Source organism: Podarcis muralis, chromosome 15 (assembly GCF_964188315.1).
Source record: "Podarcis muralis chromosome 15, rPodMur119.hap1.1, whole genome shotgun sequence".
Lineage (NCBI taxonomy): Eukaryota > Metazoa > Chordata > Lepidosauria > Squamata > Lacertidae > Podarcis > Podarcis muralis.
In genome coordinates this window covers 12,249,240-12,274,290 of record NC_135669.1, presented here as the reverse complement: position 1 = coordinate 12,274,290, position 25,051 = coordinate 12,249,240, and the positions used below count along the sequence as shown (strand labels likewise).

Genomic DNA, 25,051 nt, shown 5'->3' with positions numbered 1-25,051 from the left:
TAAGATAGGCAAGTATTTGGCGTGGCAAATAAGAGAAAGGAGGAAACAAAATACTATTAATAAGATAAGAGAGGGAGAAAGAATTGTGGAAGAACCAAAAGAAATAAAAAGGATATTTCAAAAATTTTACAAGGATTTATATAAAAAAGGAAAAGAAACAGAACAAGAAATAGACAGCTTCTTGCAAAAATACCACCTAAAACCAATTTTAAATGAAGAAAAAGAGACACTGGATCAGGCAATTACACAAGAGGAGATAGAGAAAGCTATTAGAAAGATGAAAAGTGGGAAAGCGCCGGGGCCGGATGGCCTTCCGGCAAAATACTATAAAACACTAAGCAACCAACTATCCCCAGTGTTAGGTGAGGTGATGAATAATATACTAAAAGAAGGAAGGATCCCCAATACCTGGAAGGAAGCATATATCACGTTAATCCCAAAAAAAGATGTTGATACCTTGGACGTCAAGAATTACAGGCCAATTTCATTATTAAATAACGATTATAAAATATTTGCACCTTCCCTTCAAAACTCCAAGTATTACCTGAATAGAAATCTTTATGGATTTCTAACAATCACTCCCAGATGACCCCAGATCTGTAACAGTACAAAGGTGAAATTTGCACTTAGGTAGAATTTAGTTTTTCCACCCACTTCTGCCTCTAGCCCCACATGTCACTGACATGCATGTGGCCCTTGGAAATCTGCCCAGGCCCTTGGGTGCCTTCCTTCTTCTTTGTTTCAACATTGGATGGAAACCAAATTAGTTGACTCTTCCTGCCATTGCTTCTGGCTCCACCTATGGTTAGCCTCCCTGCCTTACCTGCCCTACCTGGCAAAATGGGCACCAGCCACCACTAAGGTTCAGTGAATGCAGCCAGGGGCAAAAGAGGACACAGCAGACGCTCAGTATCAGACGAGCTGCTTCCAAAATGGCTTCAGCCTGCAGCCTGGGTGCTGAGGTCAAAACAAAACCAGTATTGATATGCAGTGGAGGGGAACATGAATCATCTGGGTGACAATTAACTGCTAGATTAGGAGCTGCGAGCAGAAGCACAAGAAAGAGCTTAAACAAGTCCCGAAGTCATGAGATCTATTAGTATGCAAACCTCTCTCTCGCTCTCTCTTTCCCTTCGCCTGATGCAAACAGAAGGGGAAACCCAGGGCTTTTCACCAGCCATAACTTGCCAAAACTCAGTTCCGGCACCTCCTACAGTTAAAAGGATTGGGAAGCAGGAGATGGTAGCAAGTCAGCCCTACTATTAGGCAGAGGGAGGTGGTTAACTCTGGTGGCATATGCTGGTTAGCATGGCAGCCATTCCTCTTGAGTCTCCTAAGATAGCATATCCTGCACCCTCAAAGCTAGCCTGCTGTCATTGGATGTGGTGGAAGGGCTTCCTGTTCCCAGTATTGAAGTAAGGTCCCATCCGCACTATACATTTAAACCAATATCATACCACTTTAACGCTTACGGCTTCCTCCAAAGCCACCTAATTAAGTTAATTAAGGGTGTGGTTAGAGTTGTATGGAGACCTCTGTTCCCTACACAGAGCTGCAATTTTCAAAGCAATTTAACAGTCCACCTGTCTTTCTCGGGGAACTCTGGGAATTGTAGCTCAGTGAGAGTGGGCAGTGTTAAAAACTCAGATATATAAGTTAGGCACCAAATGGCTCCTTAAACCAGGGCAGTGGCGTAGCGTGGGGGGTGCAGGGGGGGCTGGCCGCACCGGGCGCAACATCTGGGGTTAGGGCAAATCCACAGGTTAGGGGGCGCAAATCCACGGGTTAGGGGGCGCAAATTACTTGCCTTGCCCCGGGTGCTGACAACCCACGCTACGCCACTGAACCAGGGTGACAGTCACCGAAGCAGAATGCCTAGTTGCTATTTGGGGGCCAAGAGGATCAAAAGTCATTTTTTTAAATACGATTTTTGGGTTCCAGAAATTCATTCTGATTGGGCAGATAAAATATAATGGACAGAACTCTACAGGATGTGTTGCTAGCTGGGGGGTTTTCAGCCAGAGGGAGGGAGGTGTTCATTGTCAGTTCTGGCACCCTTTTTCCTACAAAAATAGCACTGGTTACTAGTTTGTGAAAACATGCACCTCCAGATGATGCAGACATCAGGCGCCATCCTGGTGCCTGGGCAACTTCTTCTCTTGGTCGCAAATGGCCAATCGCCAGGTGCAAAATGTGCCTGGCACCTGGCTAATTTTGAACGCTGAGAGTGGGTGAAGACTTCTTAATCCTTCCTGCCATTTCTTTGCTCCCCACCCCCCAGTCAGTTGGAATGCAATTGGCAGAGACATTTGTGCTATACAATTAATGCAGTATCCTATTGCTTTAAACAGTTTCTCTGCTACCAAGCTCAGCCTTCCAAGGCTGCTTTTCCTTAAAAAGATATAAATCACTGGGTTAAAGAGACACTGAACTCTCCATTCCCTGTCTAATTCGTAGCTAGGCAAACACTGGCCCTGTATTCACCTCCCAGCACCATGTACAAAGAAAGTGTGAGAACAGAAGCAAAGCCAAGGAAATGTGGTATACTGGGCATCAGGATGTTCTGTAAGGAGGGCTGCCAGGGAATGTCTGCCAAGCAACCATTGTGATCTCTGATCACCTGCAGAGAGTGCATCTTTGTTTTGCTTTTGGAGGATGTAGAGATACACCATCAACATGCAGAGCCAAGCAGATTCAGCCAGCCACACACGGTGCTCACATGCCACTGAACTGTTCCACCTCCAATGACATGCGGTTGGACTAGTTATGGTTGCTTTCGCAGTATCACAGCTGGAGAAGGGCTAGGTAAAATCACCCACAAATGTCTTCTACAATATGGTGCCAGAGGGCTGATTTGCTTCTTTTTGCCACCATCATGTATTTCAGCCCATTCTTCCATAACCAATTTTTGATGCTTTATGGTAAAGCTGGGCTGGTTTGCCAGGAGAAATCCCCACCCCAGAATACAGGGAGACAGCACACTGGTAGGAGAACATACCAGAGGTGTGCAATGGATTCAGAAGAATCTCAAGTCAAACTGGGCTGATTTGGAGAGATTCGGGAAGTTGGCTCCACGAGAATTGCTCTAAATTGAATCCAGGTTTTCTTGTAAGTGAAATGGAAATTTAGAGTCAAACAGAACTGCAAACGGCATGTCTGCAAAAACTCCAATCTCTCCCCCACCCCCCAGCTTTCATATAAGGAAAACACCAGGATGGGAAGAGAGCCCTTTGTGGCTGACAGGTCCTGTTTATAATAAGAAGGAATCACTTTACCTGGGCTTTTGGGAAGAGATGTTCAAGGAATGCAGGGTTGGAGACCTTCTGGCTGGCAGGCCAATCTTGGCCTACAAGGCCATTTCCCCAAAACCACAACAACCCACCTATCAGGTGACATCACAGATGACATCGTCTGATGGGCAAGACGACTCCACCTTGAATTTAAAAGCTTGGCAGGAGAGGTGCCCCAGCTGTTGGGACATCTTCGTAGCTTCCATTTGGCTATTAATCCTTTCCTTCACTCATGGGATTCTTGACTTCTGGACCTTGTGCTTGCTATTAACCTGAATAAATATCTTGACCTTACTTTCAAACAAGTGCTGCTGGCGTTGTTGTTTTTTTGGATGGAAGTACAACAGAGTCTCTGGGTGACTTTGGGCCGGTCATCACTCTCAGCCTAAATAAGCTCACAGTGTTGCTGCAAGGATTAAACAGGAAGAACAATTCCCATTGTCTTGAGCTCCTTGGCAGAAAGGTGGGATATAAATGTAATAAATAAGTTAAGGACATAAGAAGAGCCCTGCTTCATCAAAAGAAAGGTTGATCTTTTCCAGAATCACGTTTCCACATTGGCCAATCAGCTGTGGAATCAGGGTTTGAAGGCTCTCTACTCTTATTGCCTGGTATGGCCTTTCAAAGGCAGGCCTATTGGAATCAATGGAAGAACTCTGTCCTTCTTTTATTGTCGCATGAGATGTTACAGCAAATGTATCCATTTACTTCTGCAAAAGGTCAGAGGATCTATAGACTCTAATGCAATTACCTCTCAATCTTCTTTTTCAGCTGCGAATGCACCCCCTTCACACTCTGCATTAATGCAGCTTGCACTCTGAGGAGTCCCTTAGTCTCAGGCACTGGGTTTGTTTTTGTTTTCTTAAAGCTCTTCCCACCCCTATTATGGAAGTGTTGGCAGTGGCTATTAAGAAACTGCATTCAGTTTCCCCAGTAGAGCAGGCACAGAGTGTCTGTGGCCAGATCTAATTTATCAGAGTGGACATGATATTTAAACAATGCCACGCATTGGTTTCAGTTGTAAATTCTAGTTTTTACTTCCTGGGAAAAAAAACAGTTTCCAAGTTCTACCAGCTGCATATGTGAGGTAAAAACAACAAGCTTGAGGGGAGGGATGGTGTCATGAACCTTAAATTAATTACTTAAAATATATTGACTTGGGCCCCAAGGTAACTTAAAGAAGTTCATGGAAGGAATGTTTCCTGTCCTCCTTCCCTACCAGTGCCCAAAGGGCTTCTCTGAAGGGTCAGGGTCCTTCCTGAACAATGGTGGCTATTGGGAGATGGGGGAATTGCCTAAAACTGGGCCTTCCCCCAGCAGCAACCCCAGAGTTAGTTCTCTGCTGAGACAATATATCTTCATCACGTGTAATAGCTGGGAGAACAAAAGTCCACAAGGTTGACTGAGAGCTTTCCATGGTCCTGATTTCAGTCCATTAGCAGAACAGGATATACAGAATATCATATTGGGATATAGAAATGCTTCAGAGAAGATTAAAAATACTTTCCTGACCATGAACAACTCAGTGAACTGGAAGATCTAATAACAACAGGGAAGTTTATTGTTGCACCACAGTCCATGAGGATGGAAATCCAAGACTGTATCCACCAAGAACATGAAGTTCAAATGAAATCCAGCAAATAAGCCAAGCAGACACTCTTGAGTTATATCAAATTAACTTCTATTCAGAGCGAACACATTGAAATTAATGGGCCTGAGCAGCATTGGAAATGACATAAGGAGCAAACTCTTATACTGTGACAACGGCAGAAGAAACAGATCAAGTGAATGGGTTATCTTCAACAAAATGATACACAGGCTAAACCAATTGAAATAAACGGTATTAAGTTCCTTAAGTCCATTGATTTTAATGGGCCTGGTCTGATTATGACTGATATAGGGCATTGCCAATTGGAAGACCCCTCTAACCGCTACATCTTTACCCAACAGATCAGGAGTTGCGGACACTTTGGGGGCATTTGGAATTTTTAGAACGTGTCATGGCTGCCAGTCACAAAATGGCTGCTATGGAGGTGTGACTTAACACTAAATGACTGCTAAGTCTTAGAGAGGGGGAAAAGGAGACAGGACCACAGATTGGTATAGCTATGCCCCCTCTACAGTTGGGAGGGGAGAAATCACCTACATTAGCTATGACCATTGCTCACAGACAGAAGCTCTTTGCACATCACATCTGTTCTGAATCTGTTCTGGTGGCCAGTCCTGACATCCAATGAAATATGGGCATATTGAAAGGGAAGTGTTAAATGCAGGAGAGGCTGAGCCAGTGCAAGCAAACAAATATACAGATATCCTTCTTGCCTGGTACTGCCTATTGCATTTGCTCAACTGAAGAATAAATTTGTTTGCATTCCAGATGAACATTCACATTCCATTTCACATTTCACATTCCAGAGGAATGGCAATGAACCTAATTTAGGGTCACAGAATCCTAGTCATTCCATATATCTCACAGCTGTCCCCACATGACCATATTGTTGCCCCCAAGCAGTCAGGGAAGCCAAAAGAGAAGGATACCCTGCTAAGAAAATACTGAGGCAGAATAACCTATATACAGTGGTGCCTCGCAAGACGAAAATAATCCATTCCGCGAGTCTCTTCGTCTAGTGGTTTTTTCGTCTTGCGAAGCAACTCTATTAGCGGATTAGCGGATTAGCGCTATTAGCGGCTTAGCGGCTTAGCGGCTATTAAAGGCTTAGCGGCTAAAAGGCTATTAGCGGCTTAGCGGCTATTAAAGGCTTAGCGGCTTAGCGGCTAAAAGGCTATTAGCGGCTTAGCGGCTATTAAAGGCTTAGCGGCTTAGCGGCTAAAAGGCTATTAGCGGCTTAGCGGCTTAGAAAAAGGGGGGGAGCGAAAAAAATCGCAAGACTCGCAAGACGTTTCCGTCTTGCAAAGCAAGCCCATAGGGAAAATCGTCTTGCGAAGCACATCGAAAAACGGAAAACCCTTTCGTCTAGCGGGTTTTTCGTCTTGCAAGGCATTCGTCTTGCGGGGCACCACTGTAGCACACTTTTAAACAACATATCAACACCACTGATAGCTACTGAATATAGCCAAGAAGACAAAGCAGAACATGCATTCCAGCCCTAGAAAAAAACATTCATTTCAAAGTGGCCTGGTCTGGAAAACGTTGCTGTCTCAGATTACCAAAAGGTTATGAACACTTCTTTAATCTGTATCTGAAGAAATGCGCATGCACAAGAAAGCTTATACTAAGAAATAACTTAGTTGGTCTCTAAAGGGCTACTGGACAATTTTTTATATATATTTCAACTGCGTCAGACCAACACGGCTACCTACCTGAATCTGTAATCTGTGCAGTTTGCATTCAGAACTACCCAACTAACACATTCAGAACTAACACTTAATGGAGAAAAGACACGATGGAAACCAGCTACTGTAAAATGAAAACAAATGAAACACCCAGTTCATATTTGTTAGAGACTAAACATGGAACGCTTAGCAGAACTGATATTTTCTTCCTATTCCAGAGAAGCTACCTTTGCTAAATGCAAAAATAATATCTGCACACCCAGATCCATTTACAGTCATACCTCAGGTTACAGATGCTTCAGGTTGTGCGCTTTCGGGTTGTGCACCGCACTGAACCTGGAAGTACTGGAATGGGTTACTTCCGGGTTTCGGCACTCGCGCATGCGCAGAAGCACCGAATCACTTCCCGCATGTGTGCAGACGGGTTGTGAACACTGCGAGTTGCAAATGTGCCTCCCACACGGATCACATTCGCAACCCGAGCATCCACTGTAATGATCTTCCGGAATGCCGGTGTTTTGGCGTGGTGTCAAATCACATACCAGTAAATTCAGGTTGCACAACTAGAGCTGATTAGGCATCATGCAACAAACCCACTTCCTCAAAAGATCAGACTTTTTTGAGATATGGAAAGTGAAGGGGACATGTAATAGAAAATGCATCAGTCACAGCAGCTGCCCAAAGGCGCCAGATGCTGGTGCGAATCCTGCTTCGACCCCTTATGATGGTGATGAGAGAAGAATTGTCTGGGTGGTCTTGCCTCACACAGCAGGTGGGTTAGACTAGATGTTCCTTTTGGGGAACTCTTCCACTGCTTGGATACTGAGAAGAGAATCCAATGTATTATTTCCTTTAAACCGAGGGAGTGAGGGAATAAGTGTTGGCAAAGTGTTTAGGACGACTGTTTTGGAAGGCTGGCTTCTTCTTTCAGTACATTTTGTATCCTGAGCCTAGTAACTCCCTGCAGGAAGAGGGAAGGTGGGGGCAGGCTGGTCTCCTAGGCACCAGCTCCCGCTTATGGGGGGCAGAAATGAGACTGCCAGGAGCCGAGGACAAAGCTTGCGGTTGTTGGGCTTTAGTTCCTTCCTGGCCCAAGTTTAAAAGCCTGCAGTGTAAGGAAGATCAGCATTTGTGATTCACCAGGCTGCATCAAGGACCTGGCAAATGTAATAATCAGCAGCTGGACAAAGGCAGCGGAGACAGCTGAGCCTCCCCAGACCCCCGAGAGTGGCACTTCTTGCCTGGCACAGCCTGAGCAAACCCCCAGAAGAGACCTTCATTATTGCCTTCTCCTTAGAAACGCACCTGATTTGCTTTGCTTTTTGCTTTTATCCCCCATTCTCAGCGAGGGAGGCAATTGTACATTTTTGGACTCTCGGGGCCACTTAACGCACCGTCTCGGACCCTCAAGTTGATATCGCCCTTCGGATGTGGTGCCAGAGGGGAGTGAGGGGGCAAAAAGCCCTCTGGACAAGGAGAGATGGAGGATCAATTCTGGTTTCTTTTCCTTTCTCATGTTGCCCACCTTAAATTCAGAGCTCCACATTGCCACATCACTCTGTGATTTTCTTTTTTAAGCCCTCCTGAAAATTTGCCAGTGTTTCAATGCACATTTCTCCTAATGCACTCGTTTTTGTATGCAGTTTTGCCTAGTCTTGTCATGCCCAGGGGTGCCAAGTTGAATAAAATATGGCGGGGAGCCCCGCCCCACATAATCAATCACATGATGCAGTGCATGCACACAATTTGAATGGCAATGCCTGAATTCAATGGTGAGGATCCACCCTCCAGGTTGATACATGATGAAGAACCCCTGGGACTCTAAGAGGAGGAAGGGGTGGAGCCACCCTACCTAGGGTCCCTTGCATCCTTGGCAAGGAGGTGTAGTAATAATAATAATAATAATAATAATAATAATAATAATAATAATTTATTTATACCCCACCCATCTGGCCGGGTTTCCCCAGCCACTCTGGGTGGCTTCCAACAAAACACTAAAATGCAATAACCTATTAAACATTAAAAGCTTCCCTGAACAGGGCTGCCTTCAGATGTCTTCTTAAAGTCTGGTAGTTGTTTTTCTCTTTGACATCTGGTGGGAGGGCGTTCCACAGGGCGGGTGCCACTACTGAGAAGGCCTTCTTCCTGGTTCCCTGTAACTTGGCTTCTCTCAGTGAGGGAACCGCCAGAAGACCCTCGGTGCTGGACCTCAGTGTCCAGGCAGAACGATGGGGGTGGTGACGCTCCTTCAGGTATACTGGACTGAGGTCGTTTAGGGCTTTAAATGTCAGCACCAACACTTTGAATTGTGCTCAGAAATGTACTGGGAGACAGTGTAGATCTTTCAAGATTGGTGTTATATGGTCTCGGCGGCCACTCCCAGTCACCAGTCTAGCTGCCGTATTCTGGATTAGTTGTAGTTTCCAGGTCACCTTCAAAGGTAGCCCCACGTAGAGCGCATTGCAGTAGTCCAAGCAGGAGATAACTAGAGCATGCACCACTCTGGTGAGACAGTCTACAGGCCGGTAGGTTCTCAGCCTGCGTACCAGATGGAGCTGGTAGACAGCTGCCCTGGACACAGAATTAACTTGCACCTCCATGGACAGCTGTGAGTCCAAAACGACTCCCAGGCTGCACACCTGGTCCTTCAGGCGCACAGTTACCCCATTCAGGACCAGGGAGTCCTCCACACCCACACGCCTCCTGTCCCCCCAAAACAGTACTTCTGTCTTGTCAGGATTCAATCTCAATCTGTTAGCCACCATGTATCAGTACCGTATTTTTCGTCCCATAGGACGCTCCTTCCCATAGGACGCACCTAGTTTTTTTGGGGGGAAATAAAGGGAAAAAATTTGTCCTTTATTTCCCCCCCAAAAGCAGGTCGGGGAAACCGAACCAGGTCGAGGAACAGCGGGGTGGCGGCGCTGCGCCTCCCTGCTGTCCCTCGAGCTTGTGGGGCTGGCCGATGTCTGCCCGGCATGAGGGGCGCTCTGCTTCAGGGCGCCCTGCCCGCTGGGCGGCAGGCTGCTATCCACAGCGTGGGGAGCCCTGCGGGGAACTCCTGCAGGGCTCCCCACACTGTGGGTGTCTGCCTGGCGCGAGGGGTGCTCTGCTTCAGGGCGCCTCGCCCGCCGGGCGGCAGGCTGCTATCCGCAGCGTGGGGAGCCCTGCGGGACCTCCTGCAGGGCTGCCTAGGCTGCAGATGTGTTCCCGAAGCGCTGGGCGCTCTGCTTTCAGGGTGCCCGACACTCCGGGAAGCAGGCTGCTATCCGCAGCCTAGACAGCCCTGCGGGAACTCCTGCAGGGGTGCCTAGGCTGCGGATGTCTTCCTGAAGCCTGGAGAGCGAGAGGGGTCAGTGCGCACCGACCCCTCTCGCTCTCCAAGCTTCAGCGAAAGCCTGCATTCGCCCCATAGGACGCACCCAGATTTCCCCTTCATTTTTGGAGGGGGAAAAGTGTGTCCTATAGCGCGAAAAATACGGTATATTCACAGAACAGCAGCTGGATAAACTTCCCAGATACAGTATTAACAACCTACAAATGCCTAGGTGAACTAATGAGTCTTTGGCAAACATAGAAAGTACATCAGTGTTGGTGCTTGCCTTATTTTGGAAAAGGCAGTTCCATATGCTGGACACCACAAGGGAAAGGCCCTCGCCTTTCTTGTAGTGAGCAGGTGGCAGCACAACCTCTGGGGCCTCATCCAAGGATCTTGGCATCCAGAAGGAGGAGTTCCTTCAGGTATTGAAAACTAACTAACTAACAAAATCAGTAGGACTTACTCCCCCAAAACGAATGTTTATAAAATATTTTTTTCCAAAAAAAAATATATTTTATTTTTATTTTTACAAAAATGCATATATTAGGGGAAAGTGTGCATAACATTCAATATGTAGGTGGAAATAACACACAAAATGCATTATAGCATGACAAATTGCTTGCAAAAAATCTGAACATTAGTCAACTGCACACAAAACTGTTTATTCGGAGAAACGTGTACTGCGGAATCTTCAGGAGAATTTTTTTAAAAATTCAAAAATTGCTGAAGACATGTGGAGAACTGAATTAAGAACTGGGAAAAATAATCTGTAAAGACACCTAGGCACTCTGAAAGCAAATCAGGATGAATGCTCAGAGTCATACAAGTGCCCCATAAGCAAAGACTGGGCATAATCTAGCCCATGGGTAGGCAAACTAAGGCCCCGGGGGCCAGATCCAGCCCAATCGCCTTCTAAATCCGGACAGCAGAGGCTCCGGGAATCAGTGTGTTTTTACATGAGTAGAATGTGTCCTTTTATTTAAAAGGCATCTCTGGGTTATTTGTGGGGCCTGCCTGGTGTTTTTACATGAGTAGAACGTGTCCTTTTATTTAAAATGTATCTCTGGGTTATTTGTGGGGCATAGGAATTCGTTCATTATTATTTTTTCAAAATATAGTCCGGCCCCCCACAAGATCTGAGGGACAGTGGACTGGCCCCCTGCTGAAAAAGTTTGCTGACCCCTCAATTCTAGCCACTGAGTAAGCTTTGTGCAAGCAAATTAGGATGAACGCTTTAAACAGTGTCCCTCCAAAGTTGATTTTGCATTGGGAGGAAACCTCCCGTGAGTATCCATCATGCTATTTCTCCAGTTATGAGTGCATTTTAAAGTCCTGGATATATCAACCTCTGGGTGCCTTTGTAGGCATCAGGCAAGCTTTCCAAGAAAGAGAGTTCTGTAAGGTAGGGTTGCAACCACTAAAAAGTCTCTCTCCAGTCACCACCTAAGGTGTATTAAGATTGACTTGTTTTGCTGTACTGTATTCCTTTTCTTGCCTGGACTTAATGACTGTCAATCATCATAGAACACCCTGGAAGCCATCTGGCTGAAGGCCAGAATTTGTTTTCTAGGCTGATTAAATAATTGCACCAGAAGCACAGTCCCACAGTTCTTAAAATGCATGTGCAGTCAAATTGGAGTCTTGCCTTATCATTTCCCAGCCTTAACTCTTCCACCAAATGCCCTCCATAAATATAATCCATGAGCTGCAAATTAGATGATGGCAAATGTCTGTTTTCCAAATCTGTGTGCAACGAACTGCCACCCCAGTGGATGAATGGCTCTATTCAGCAAGAAGGCATTCCACTGCATATGTCTTTACCGCGGGTCCAAGGGTTCTTAATACTGAGTGGCAGCCATAACGCATCCAGCCGCACCTATTCATGACTTCATGGGAACGAACAAGCAAGGCTAGCACCTTGAATAGCAAATGGCCAGGCGTTACCTAGGTAACCATAAGCTCTGGAAGGCGGAACATGTCATAAACTGGTTTTGGAAAACAGCATATAGCAGAGCTTAGAAAAGGGAAATGATTGACTGATTGACAAGTCCTGAAACAAAGGCGTCCATCTGCAGTTATCAAACAAGTTTGAAGTGGGGACTATTGAGCATGAGTTGAAATCTGCAATATGTTTGCGAATCAAATTAGGAAAAATAAGTTGCAATTATGAATTAATTCACACTGGGTTGAATGGCATGACTTAGCCTATTACGATTTAACATTTATATAGCACCTAAAAGTTCTAAGTGGGACACGGGTGGCACTGTGGATTTAACCACAGAGCCTAGGACTTGCCGATCAGAAAGTTGGTGGTTCGAATCCCCGCAACGGGGTGAGCTCCCATTGCTCGGTCCCTGCTCCTACCAACCTAGCAGTTCGAAAGCACATCAAAGTGCAAGTAGATAAATAGGTACCGCTCAGGCAGGAAGGTAAACGACGTTTCCGTGCGCTGCTCTGGTTCACCAGAAGCGGCTTAGTCATGCACATGACCCGGAAGCTATACGCCGGCTACCTCAGCCAATAAAGCGAGATGAACGCCGCAACCCCATGACCCCACAACTGGACCTAATGGTCAGGGGTCCCTTTACCCTTTACCTTTAAAAGTTCTAAGTACTGCACATATTTAAAAGCTATGACAGTCTCTGTCTGCCAGCTTGCAGTATGATAGGCAAGAGAGGGAGGGATGAAATGAGGAGAGAATGGGAAAGCAAATATTAGAGAAGCTGGTCCTTCAGCAGCTAATGAATGGGGTCAAGTTGGTCTCCTCTGTGTCCTGACGATCTTTCTGCAAAGTAAGGGATGCAACCTCTCAGTGTCCTGCCTGGTGGCAGAGGTCAGGTTACGCCTCCCTTTGATTCTAGAAGATAAAGGATTCCTGACAACTAGGGAACCAGCACAGTAGACAGAGTTCAACTAGATTATTTTATTATGGGAAAGAGGGTGGTTTTTTAAAGAGAGGGGATTAAAATGGTATGTACTCTATGCCAGCTGGGACTGATGGGAATTGGAGTTCAACAAGATTTGTAAGGTCGAAGGTTCGTCACTCATTTCAGATTGCCCAAGGCCAAACAATGGGTAATGGTATTATTCAGGTGTGTGTGTTTTCAGGGGGAACTCACAGGAACTCAGTTCCAGCACCTCTCTGGTGGGTGCCACTGCCATTCTAAGAGGACGAGGGAGGTGTTCATAGTGAGTTCTGGTACCTCTAGAAAAATAGCACTGGTAGGACTTGAACCCACATCTCCCAGTCTCAAGTCAAACTTGCTAGTCCCTGCATGGATAAAAGTAATAGCAGAACCAGCTCTCAGATGCTGTTTGGTATTCACAGGAAGAGCTGCGAAGGAAAATTATTGTTGTTCTTGTTGTTGTTACCCCACCCACGTGGCTGGGTTTTCCAAGCCACTCTGGGCGGCTTCCAACGAAAGATTAAAAATACATTAAAACATCAGTCATTAAAAACTTCTTGAACTATTGCTTGAACTATTGATGTACAGTGGTACCTTGGGTTACATACGCTTCAGGTTACATACGCTTCAGGTTACAGCCTCTGCTAACCCAGAAATAGTACCTCGGGTTAAGAACTTTGCTTCAGGATGAGAACAGAAATCATGCAGCAGTGGGCAACAGCAGCAGGAGGCCCCATTAGCTAAAGTGGTGCTTCAGGTTAAGAACAGTTTCAGGTTAAGAACAGACCTCCGGAACGAATTAAGTACTTAACCCGAGGTACCACTGTATTGCATTTGGTATTAATGTATTGCATAGGCTGCTTGACATACTACAAAATTCCTGCACAAATCGCACTTCGGTGTAAAAACGAACACGATACCAGCTTTCAGATCAGGATGTATATGATGACTGCATTGTATACTGCATACATGCTAGCAAACTGCCTCGCCCATGTCGCAACACCGCACAACATGTAAATGGACACATCACCACAATGTGATGGTTATGTTGCAATCGAGCTGCAGATTTCTCAACTGTTGTGTACAGAAGCACCATCTGCTTAGGGATTCTGAACTATGTAACACGGCCCCCTGAGTAAGTGTGCATTTAGAGCCACTTTCAGATCAAAGCAGGCATGAAAGTCTTGCGTGCCTCTAGAGAAACACTTCTTCATTCAGCTTTGTCCAGCTTCAAAGCCAGGGACACAGTGTTCCAAGTATGCTTGCAGCAGAACTGAAGAAGGTCGGGTGGGGGGGGGGGATGCATACAGTCTTAAGCAGCGAGGGGGGAAATAGCACAAGTGATACATAGTTCTAAGAGGAGCACATTCAAAGGTAAATGAGTGGGTGGAAAATGGGGACATATCCCAGGCTCTGAGCAATATGTGGATTTCATCATACTCTCTCTGTTTCCCTGGATAATATATTCCCTTATAATATATTTATTATCAGGCCACAATTGTAGCACTCAATCTCATCTTACTGGTATAATGAGGAACTATGGTGGGAGCCAGGATGGCAGGGGTAGTGAATTAATTCCCCAACTCCCCATGGGCCACCTTTGACAGGTGGGCAGACCTACACACCTGACATTGTTCAAAAGGACTTCCTGTAACTGCCAATATGCTGTAACTGGTACAACAAGGTGTTTTGAATTCTGTTTCCATGTGCACCTTGAATCCAAGGAAAGAATAGCTTTGTTGTTTTTTAAAAAATCTTTATTTATACAACAACAAAAGCACACACAAAAAGCACAAATACAAAATTACACACAAATTACAAAAATAACCATAGACACATAATTTTCTTGGCAAACAATAAAACATCTATTGGTCTTAACACTAAAGACCCAACTTCCCGTCTATTCCATATTTCAAATTCATATTACTTATTGCCAATACACATTTTCATAATTAAACTTATTCTCAATAAATCTAATTTCTTCTATCTACCTAGCAACTATTACTGAAGTTCCTCGAATGCTGCAACAGAATTTAAACTACTATATTTATTTTTCAGATATTCTTTAAAAACCTCCCATTTAGAAACAAATTCCTGTTTTGATTTATTCTTTATCTTTTCTGATAAACCATCTAATTCGGCATATTCTGTCAGCTTTTGGATCCAATCTTGTATAGAGGGGATTTCATTACTCTTCCATTTTGCTGCGATCAAAACTCTTGCTGCCGCCGTCGCATATAAAAAGATACCCTTCCTCTTTTGTGGAATATCCAAATCTGTTATTCCCAGGAGGTAGGCCTCTGGTTTTTTATTGAAAGAGATCTTTAGCATTTTTTGCAGTTCATGCAGAACTGCAGAAAGAATAGCTTTGAAGGTGATCAGTGCTGATTAAAAACCCCTGCAGCCGTCACTGCTGCAGGCGACCTGAGTAGGGCTTGTTGACAGGTGGTATCAGTGAGCCCCGCTAGCAAAGGAACAATTAGGAGCTCATTTGAAGCTGCAAGTGGCTCCTTTATAGCCACTTCCTTATCTGTTCCACACCTGACATCATATATGATGTCCGTCATGTGGCAGGTGGCCCTGGTATGCGGAAAATGGCCTTGTTGGGCCAAACTGGGGCTTCTGCTGGGGGGGGTGGTCTCCACTTATATTGCAGGCTTCCTCAACCTCGGCCCCCCAGATGTTTTGAGACTACAATTCCCATCATCTCTGACCACCGGTCCTGCTAGCTAGGGATCATGGGAGTTGTAGGCCAAAAGCATCTGGAGGGCCGAGGTTGAGGAAGCCTGTTCTATGGTTTATAGAAGAGGGAGGTGTTTTTGGCACTGAAGGCCAAAGCCCAAATTGTGGAGTGGAGGGAAAATAAGTCTGATTTTGGCATGCATCATCTGCATGAGGGAATTCTCCTTCATCCAACCAATGCTGGCAAAATGCTCCCAGAGCAAGGTATGCCCTCACTGCCCAGGGCACGCCTTATTCGTGAGCAGTCCAGAGGTTTGAGCAGCAGTTTCAGTGAAACCTCTAATTTAGCAGTGATTTCAATGGAATCCACTTCTGAGCAAGGCTCTCCAGTTGATGGGTGGTGAGAGGGCACCTTGCTCCAAGCAAAGGAGCAACTGAGTGCTCACTTTAAGCTTCCATTTGTTGCTTTGAAGCCACGGCTGTACCCATCCCTATACCTGTGGGACAGGTGGACATGGTTTGGAGAGAACTGCCTCTCCGGCACAGTTTGGCCCATGGGTCAGAGGTTCTCCACTTCTGGCTCGTAGTCTGAAAATGGTCCAACAGACTGATCTGATGCAAGTTGGACCAGGTAACCCTTGGGGTCCCTTTCAACCGTACAAAATTCTATGGAACTTGGCTTTGTAAAAGAGGTAGGTTTGAGGACACTCGATGCCAAATTTGGATAGAATAGAAAGGAAAATATTTATATTTGAATGAGTTAAATGTGTGATAGGTGACTTCTGAAAGTTGACAGGTGACATGTGTTTTTCTTTCATAGTCTTCACTGGAGTGGTTTTTGAGGAAATATCTTTGTTTATATTGCATATTTTAGGAAGCTGTTCGTTGTGTTAGCTCAAGAGGGGCATCTAATATGTGCCATTGCTCAAGTGTTGTGTAACATGTTTGTAGCCAGTGTTAGCTAGTGGGATTTCAAATGGATGTAGGTTGGAAAAATCACAGTGGGGTTATGGTAGGAATAAAAAAAGGACCTTATTAGATGAGGAGATGAGAGGTACATGAAAATGATCACAAATCAGGCCTAAGTTTTAAAGGGCTTACAGTCCTGGTAGCCCAAGATGTTTAGAAGTAATGTATGAAAGGAGATGGTGGGAAATAATCACAGGAGATGATTAAAAATCATTTGATTGGAATGAGGGAAGGGAAACTAATTTCTGATGGGCAGCTTTTGAATACACGAAAGACTTTGGGGAGGGGATGGGGAAAGGATATTTATGGGGCTTGAAAAACATAGTAGCTTCATTTGTATAGACTCTATATATCTATTCCAGTGAACAGACAAATCTGGAACTTAGGTCCACACCTCTACCACTGAGAGACATCCACCTCCAAGCGGGTAGTGAAACTGGGACTAACCACAGGTTATCAATATTGCCTGCATAACACATCTGTTATCACCCTTAACTGTTGCAGTGCCTTAACATTTTGAGTGAATATGGAAAGACCTTAACACAAGTTAAACCACAAGGCTTTTTTGTAAAATGAATACATTACCATTTATATCACTCCAATTACCGTATTTTTCACTCTATAAGACGCACCCGAACATAAGGCACACCTAGTTTTAGAGGAGGAAAACAAGAGAAAAATATTCTGAATCTGCGCAGCGCCTCTCCAGCAAAGTGGGAGGAGAAATGGAAGGGCCTCCATTTCTCCTCCTGCTTCGCTGAAGGGGTGCTGCACAGCTTTCCCTTTCTGCGCAGCACCTCTTCAGCACTGAAGAGGTGCTGCGCAGCTCTCCCTCTCTGCACAGCGCCTCTACAGCGAAGTGAAATCAGAACAGCAAGAGGGATCGCTGTGCAGCGAAAGCAGCGATCCCTCTTGCTGTTCTGGCTTCTGGGATAACCGCGATAGCTGCGCAGCCTGAATTCGCTCCATAAGACGCACACACATTTCCCCTTACCTTTTAGGAGGGAAAAGGTGCGGCTTATAGAGTGAAAAATACGGTATATTAAGACATAGGTTCATAACAACATTTTGTGGGGAAAGCAGAAATTTGTAAAGAAGATAAGATGGGGAAAGCCATGTTGCATGGGAAGTTTCAAGCCACGTCACTGCAAACTCTGCACTGCACTGCACATTCATGTGCACTGCACATTCCTTTGGAAGGAAGTTGCACTGTGTCCAATGAGCAGTCCTGCCCAGGCTGTCTAAAGCTACAAGATTAAATGCATTTACTAGGTCAGGTATGGATGGGGAACTTGTGGCCCTCCAGATATTGTGGGACTCCAACTCTCTTCAGTCCCATCCAGAATGGCCGATGATCATGTATTATGGGATTTGTAGTCCAACAACATCTGGAGGGCCATAGGTTGCTCATCCCTGTTAGAGAGTGAACCCTGCTGAATATACCACAATTTGCTGCTGAGTAGAATTGCAGTGGTGGTTTTGTAGGTTGTTGTTGTTGTTGTTGTTGTTGTTGTTATTTGTTTACGTAACTGCAAAATGAGTCATTCCCTACCTCTTAAGTGACATATGCTTCTGGTATCACAGATCTGGTTGTTGTTGTTTTTGCATTGTTTCAAGTCACTTTCTCTCTATTTTTTTGCACTCAAGCCATGCTAGCTGAAGAATTACAAAGTTCTATGTATAATAGGAACATTGATCCAGTAACAAAACAAGAAGGCTAGTGTTTCACCAGTCACAAAACATACAATCAGACAATCTGTGTGAGAATTAGGTACAAAATTCAAAACCCATCAGAACCTCATACATGCAGTTAGATCTGGCAGCCATTCAAGCAGATACAGGAATACCTCTGGTTACATACTTAATTAGTTCCGGAGGTCCGTTCTTAACCTGAAACCTGAGGTACCACTTTAGCTAATGAGGTCTCCAGCTGCCGCCACGCCACTGGAGCACGATTTCTGTTCTCATCCTGAAGCAAAGTTCTTAACCCGAGGTACTATTTCTGGGTTAGCAGAGTCTGTAACCTGAAGCGTCTGTAACCTGAAGCATATGTAACCCGAGGTACCACTGTATAATAGGAGGATACAGTCCACACGAAGTATGCATTAACCAATGGTCTAGTACAAGAGCCCATGGCACAAGCAGCAGTGAAAACAACAGGACAGCTTCCTAAATCATAATCATGGCAATGGCAACCTGAGGGGAAGCTCCCTAACTCTACTGGAGGTGTGCAATAGATTTTATGTAGTCGTTTAGGGATGTGCAATCCCTATCTACATGTAAGCTTCATATACATTCAAGTTCTGAGCACATCACTTGGAAGAAACAAGGCTTTATTCAGTTCCACACAGGTGAAATGTGTATTTCAACCACTGCACAACAGGAAGGCATGCAGGCACCCCATCACTTAACAGTGTGAACAGGACATATTACATTCTGGGCATAAGCTAGCAAGAGGTCACAACTAACAATATAATACTATACATGCTGAGTCAGAAGCAGATCTAAAGGAGTTCAATAACCCTTACACTCAAGTACAATGGTATAGGATTGCAGCTGAAGTCACAGTGGAATAAATGGAAACTAAGGTTCCAATTCTGTGTGCCCCTTAAAGGTAAAGGGTAAAGGGACCCCTGACCATTAGGTCTAGTCGTGACCAACTCTGGGGTTGCGGCGCTCATCTCGCTTTATTGGCCGAGGGAGCCGGCGTACAGCTTCCGTGTCATGTGGCCAGCATGACTAAGCCGCTTCTGGCGAACCAGAGCAGCGCACGAAACGCCGTTTACCTTCCCGCCGGAGTGGTACCTATTTATCTATTTGCACTTTGACGTGCTTTCGAACTGCTAGGTTGGCAGGAGAAGGGACCGAGCAACGGGAGCTCACCCCGTCATGGGGATTCAAACCGCCGACCTTCTGATCGGCTAGTCCTAGGCTCTGTGGTTTAACCCACAGCGCCACCCGTGTCCCTTACTTGAATGTAAACATGCATAGGCTTGCATTGTTATGACAGTAACACAGCTAAGTCCCACTCCATGGTTTTCAATGGCAACAACATCAGAACTAACTTAATGAAATGGTCAAAAGATTCCTGCATTGCAGGGGGTTGGACTAAAGGACCTTCATGGTTCCTTCCAACTCTCCAATTCTATGATATCAGAACTAACTTATTGAAATATGCCCCGTATGTTTAGGATCAGGCTAATGGAAATTAACATATTATCAAGGCATTTATTTACTGATTGAGAGGTTGTAAAACAATTGACACATATGTCCTTCCAATAACCTCAAAAGGCAAGTCAGTTATTTCCCCTGAATTGAAGATATGGGGGAGAGGAGTAAAACTGAATGAATCACCTGCTGAATTCATAGCAGTGCTGAATTTCGAACTGAGAACTTCCTAGTTTGTAGCTACAGTCTCTTTGTCACTGTGGCAAGATCCACACCATACATTTAAAGTATGCACATTTAAAATACATGACTTCCTTCAAAGAATGCTGGAATTGTAGCTGGCTAAGGGTACTGGGAATTGTTGCTCTGTAGGGGGGGGGGGACTACAGTTCCCAAGATTATTTGGAGGAAGTCATGTGCTTGAAATATGCATTTAAATGTATGGCATAGATCTTCCATACATCACACTGATTTTGTTGTTGTTGCATAAATGGAAGTTAAATAAGGTCCACAGCATATCTGGAAAAACATTTCTAAAAAAACCACAAAGACACAATTTGCTTTCTGAGCCCACACAATATATTCAGCCTAAGCTAAAATTGAGGACGGAGGGTTCAAAACATAGGCTCTCTATGACATTTTGTCTGAGCATTACAGTATTTTTCAGAGAAGCACTGTTGGAACTGGGTTCTCTCTGCCACAAACATGCCACAGCAAAGTTGTTGTTGTTTAAAAAAATAAAAGTCGTCCAATTCAGAGGGCACATGGTTCAAAGTGCTGCCCCAATTTTAGAGATGCACAGTTCAGTAATCTCCTCTGTAAAGAATGCTTTGATGAAGTCTTTTCTCACGACACTGAAATGCGAGGGAAGAAATCGTTCCCCCAGTGCCAGAGACCCTGTTATGTGAGGCAACAAAAAGGTGTTCAGGGCTGTCACTTGACTGACTCTCACCTCTGTGCCTGGGCATTCAGCACCTCTGAACCAAACCCTTATCCCCTCACAAGAGCATCCACCAAACCGCACAGCCCTTTCCCCCAAAGGCTTTCAAGAGTGCTGCTCTCCTACCTGTGTAGTTGATTATAAGAAGGCAAGCTACGTGCACAAAACCCGACACGCTGAGAACTCTGGACAAGACTTCTCTTTCTCTCTTCATTTTGGGTTTGGTTTTAGGTCCTTCTCGCACACAATTAGCATGATTTGTCCACTCTGGGCACGTCCCTTAGTACCGCTTGGAGTTGTTCTGCCACCACTGAACTCTGCCAAGTCCTCTTTCAATAGACAGAGCCTCTGTGTGTTGTTGTGGGGTGTTGGTTCCCCCCCCTCCCCCTTTTCTTCTCTTTTGGTCAGACCTGATGTTTTCCAGTTTCGTGAGCCTTACATCCTCGGTTTCAAGGGATTAGCTGACCATGCATTAAAAAACAACAACACATGACCAATATTCCCAAACTTGCGAAGATAATATCGCAGCAAAAGCCTGATTTGTTTTTCAGAGTTTCTTGGAACAAGGAGGTGGCTCAGAATTTCAGATCACTGTCTGCAGCCTCACTCCCACAGTTCCTAGGGAGCTTGACACATGCCACGCTGTACCCACAACTCTCTGAAATGCACGTTCTGGCAGGCAACAGAGGGGAATTCTGGGAGCCATTTGCATGCCCCGGCCTTGAAAAGGTACTCTGTGAGATTGTGCTCCTTGTGGCAGCAGTTCTATGTAGCTTCCTGGACTTTGGCTATTAGCTGGCAAATCAGCCCCAAGGAGTCGCATCAGTTGGCAGGCTGGAGGGAAGATTTCTGGAGCGGTTGTGATACAGGCAGGATAGCTTCCCAGCAATGGATCCAGCAAAGGCTTGTTAGACCAATAGTCTTTGCCCTGTTCAAATTAGGGAGCCACTCTTAGTTCAAAAACACTGGTTTTTCATTTATTGGTAAGACATACATTCCACCTTTCAACTGAATGATCTTCATGGTGGCTTACATTGCAATAAAACACACATGCCAAAAACACAAAAACATCACATACCCCAAACCGAAAGCCACACAGCCTAGCAACCCTTAATGCTGGCCAATGGATGTGTTTATTCTGTAGATTTCTACTCCACCTTTCAGTCAAATGATTCGCAAGAGGATGGGTCATAGTACAATGATAGAGCACAAGGCTGTCAGAAAATTATACCAGAAACAAAAATGGGAGCAGAAATCCCCACAATCTACATGTTCGTCCAACATAGCAGGAACAGAAATCACACAAGTGAATATGAGTTGTGTTTGCTAGTGTTGCTGTTTTAGTCTGCAAAGTTATTTTCTGCATTTTTTTTTTTTTAATTCTCTTCTACTGAAATGCATTGCAATGAATTAAGTAACTGATTACATAAGTTTCAACCAATGAGTATAGCGAGACAAATAAGATAGGTTTTAGCAGAAACCAAACTGTAGTGGAACAGAAACAATACAGAATGTGACCATGTTAAGCTTCCACAGTTACTGTGTCAAAACTCTACTTTGAGCTTCAGCATTGGCTCTGCTGTCCTCCCTACACCCTCTTAACTAGGACAGCATTCCAGGCTTGAAGTACCAATTAGTCTCCTTTTGTCATCCCAAATCTTCTGAACAAGGCTGTGTACACATTCCCCTTTACTCAGTATCCTGTGCGCCCCCACTGCTAGCTTGTTAAGGGGTGCACACACAGTCTTAGCCACAATCTATACCTACACAATGTTGGTCACAATGTGTCTATCCTATCATTTCTTATGAGATACTGTACTGTCTCCCCCCCCTTCCAAACCACACTCGATCCAAACTGAGAAAAATAGCAACCTAGCTGTGTTTTAAGCTGGTAATGTGTACAGAGCCTCAGACACAGTCACCAGGCACAGCCAATAGCAGAAATTAACTAAACACTTTCATTCCAGCTCTGTTGTCGTCGATAAAATTCATTATTTACTATCAAGTGGAACATGCCAATTGTTCCAAAAAGGCTGATTAAAGTAAGAAGCGGTGGTCCCCGAAATGCTCATTTGATCCTGTTTATTGTCTGTGTCTTCCAAATGCTAGCAATTAAAACCCTTTGCTTTGAATCTATCCACAGGGCCAGGGACTTTGGAGGCTGGTGAGTGCATTTCAGTGTGTTTTGAGCTATTCCTGTGAAATATTTCTTTTCCAAGGAGCGGGTGGGGTTTTTCCCCCCTCCCATAAGTATTCCCGTTCTGTTTTTAAATTGAAACAGCTAATCTCTCCACACTCTTTTCTGCTGCTGGAGTTCTTGGCCTCCATACAGTGCAAAGTCACAAACAAAAGCTTTGTTTTCAGCAAGGCAAGCCAATATATTGCTGAATGCTGCAGGCCTTTGTTCCAGCTGGCCTGTCTACCCTTTTGGTGACGTTTTGCTTATATAGTCAGATAAAACCCTCATGCTATCAGAGATGAGAAGGACCACCAGAAATACTGTAACTGTGATGCATCCTTGTAGCAGAGGTGGTGTTGACGTGAAGGCATCCATTCTGACAGCCCCCAAAGGAGAGCCCAAAAATTCAGGCAGCTGTGTTGATCCATTATCACACACCCACACAAAAGAACAGTAGTAAATAGCACAATACCCAGTTTATTAGGACCAGCATGACTGCAACCTTATGCATAGTTTCCTAGGACTAGCAGGCTCCATAGAACTTAATGTTGACTAGATAGCTTTTACTTGTAAAACACATTGAACCTTAACAAAAGAACTTTAGCCAGCTGAAATTCAGCCTTTGGCATTTAATTAGAAATGCAAGCGATTCATAGCAAAACTCAAATCTTTCAGAGCCTGTCTACCTTTTCAACGACGTGTTGGTGATATGGTCAGATGAGTTTGGATGATTATTTTGGAGCCTTTTATAGATACTTCAAGACATCTTAATGCATGGAGAATAGCAGCTAATCCCAAGCCTAATAAGAGCAAATGTGCCTGCTGGCCACACCTCTCTGGAAGCATTAATGTTCACCTGCACACCTGTAGGATATTTTTCCATTAAGCATAGCCACTGGACATCAGTATTGGGAAGCGTTGCCAGTAGCCACAGTCCTGGTCCCTTCCCTATAGGGAAGTCCCTGCACCCGTCATGTCTAACATCTTTTTGCTGAATTGTTGTGAGCTGTTTCGATGGCAAAGCTTGGCTGAAAAGCAAGATATACCGTATTTTTCGCTCTATAAGACGCACCAGACCACAAGACGCACCTAGTTTTTGGAGGAGGAAAAGAAGAAAAAAAAATATTCTGAATCTCAGAAGCCAGAACAGAAAGAGGGATCGCTGCGCAGTGAAAGCAGCAATCCCTCTTGCTGTGCTGGCTTCTGGGATAGCTGCGCAGCCTGCATTTGCTCCATAAGATGCACACACATTTCCCCTTACGTTTTAGGAGGGGAAAAGTGAGTCTTATAGAGCAAAATACGGTACATAAAATGGAATAAGCAAATAAATGGAGGATAGAACCAATGATCCAGCCCTACCCTCCATGCATTGATTCTGTTGTTGTTGTTGTTTAGTCGTGTCCGACTCTTCGTGACTCCATGGACCAGAGCACGCCAGGCACTCCTGTCTTCCACTGCCTCCCTCACTTTGGTCAAACTCATGTTTGTAGTTTTGAGAACACTGTCCAACCATCTCATCCTCTGTCATCCCCTTCTCCTTGTGCCCTCAATCCTTCCCAACATCAGGGTCTTTTCCAGGGAGTCTTCTCTTCTCATGAGGTGGCCAAAGTATTGGAGCCTCAGCTTCAGGGTCTGTCCTTCCAGTGAGCCTTCAGGGCTGATTTCCTTAAGAATGGATAGGTTTGTTCTTCTTGCAGTCCATGGGACTCTCAAGAGTCTCCTCCAGCACCATAATTCAAAAGCATCAATTCTTTGGCGATCAGCCTTCTTTATGGTCCAGCTCTCACTTCCATACATCACTACTGGGAAAACCATAGATTTAACTATACGGACCTTTGTTGGCAAGGTGTTGTCTCTGCTTTTTAAGATGCTGTAATTTGAACCAGAGCCAAGACCCAGAACACTCTTTTCAAGTGTTAGGAGAGCCAATGTGGTGTAGTGTAGCAAGGGACTAGGAGTGGGGAAACCAAAGTTCAAACTCTCCCTCTTCCATAAAGTTCACTGGGGGGCTTTCGCAATGGCAGTCTCAACCTGATGAAGCCCACAAGGTTGTTGTGAAAACAGAATGGGTGGAGGGGAAGCCAGCATGCCACCTGGAGCCTGCTGGAGAAAGCCTGAGCTCTAGTAAGTCCAGCAGAGGTGAGTCTGGAACCTTTGTCACACAGCTTTTAGCAAACGCCGAAGACGCACCTCTTCGTCCTGGCCTTTGGCACTTGGAATGTATTTTTCTACAACCCACCTTATTTCTGTGACTGCAAGTTGCTTTAAATTCTTTTTAATATTGTGTTTTAACTGTTCTGCAAG

General features: G+C 44.9%; 1 protein-coding gene across 1 annotated transcript in view; it reads right to left on the bottom strand.

Annotated features, from left to right (window-relative positions):
* HEPACAM (hepatic and glial cell adhesion molecule) overlaps positions 1-20,842 on the bottom strand; it is a 43,997-nt gene extending 23,155 nt beyond the window's left edge. Inside the window, exon 1 of the mRNA XM_028708188.2 lies at positions 20,695-20,842. Within this exon, the coding sequence (XP_028564021.2) occupies positions 20,695-20,782 (88 nt within the window). The 5' untranslated portion in view covers positions 20,783-20,842. The remainder of the gene's footprint in view (positions 1-20,694) is intronic.
* Positions 20,843-25,051: the final 4,209 nt, after the last annotated feature.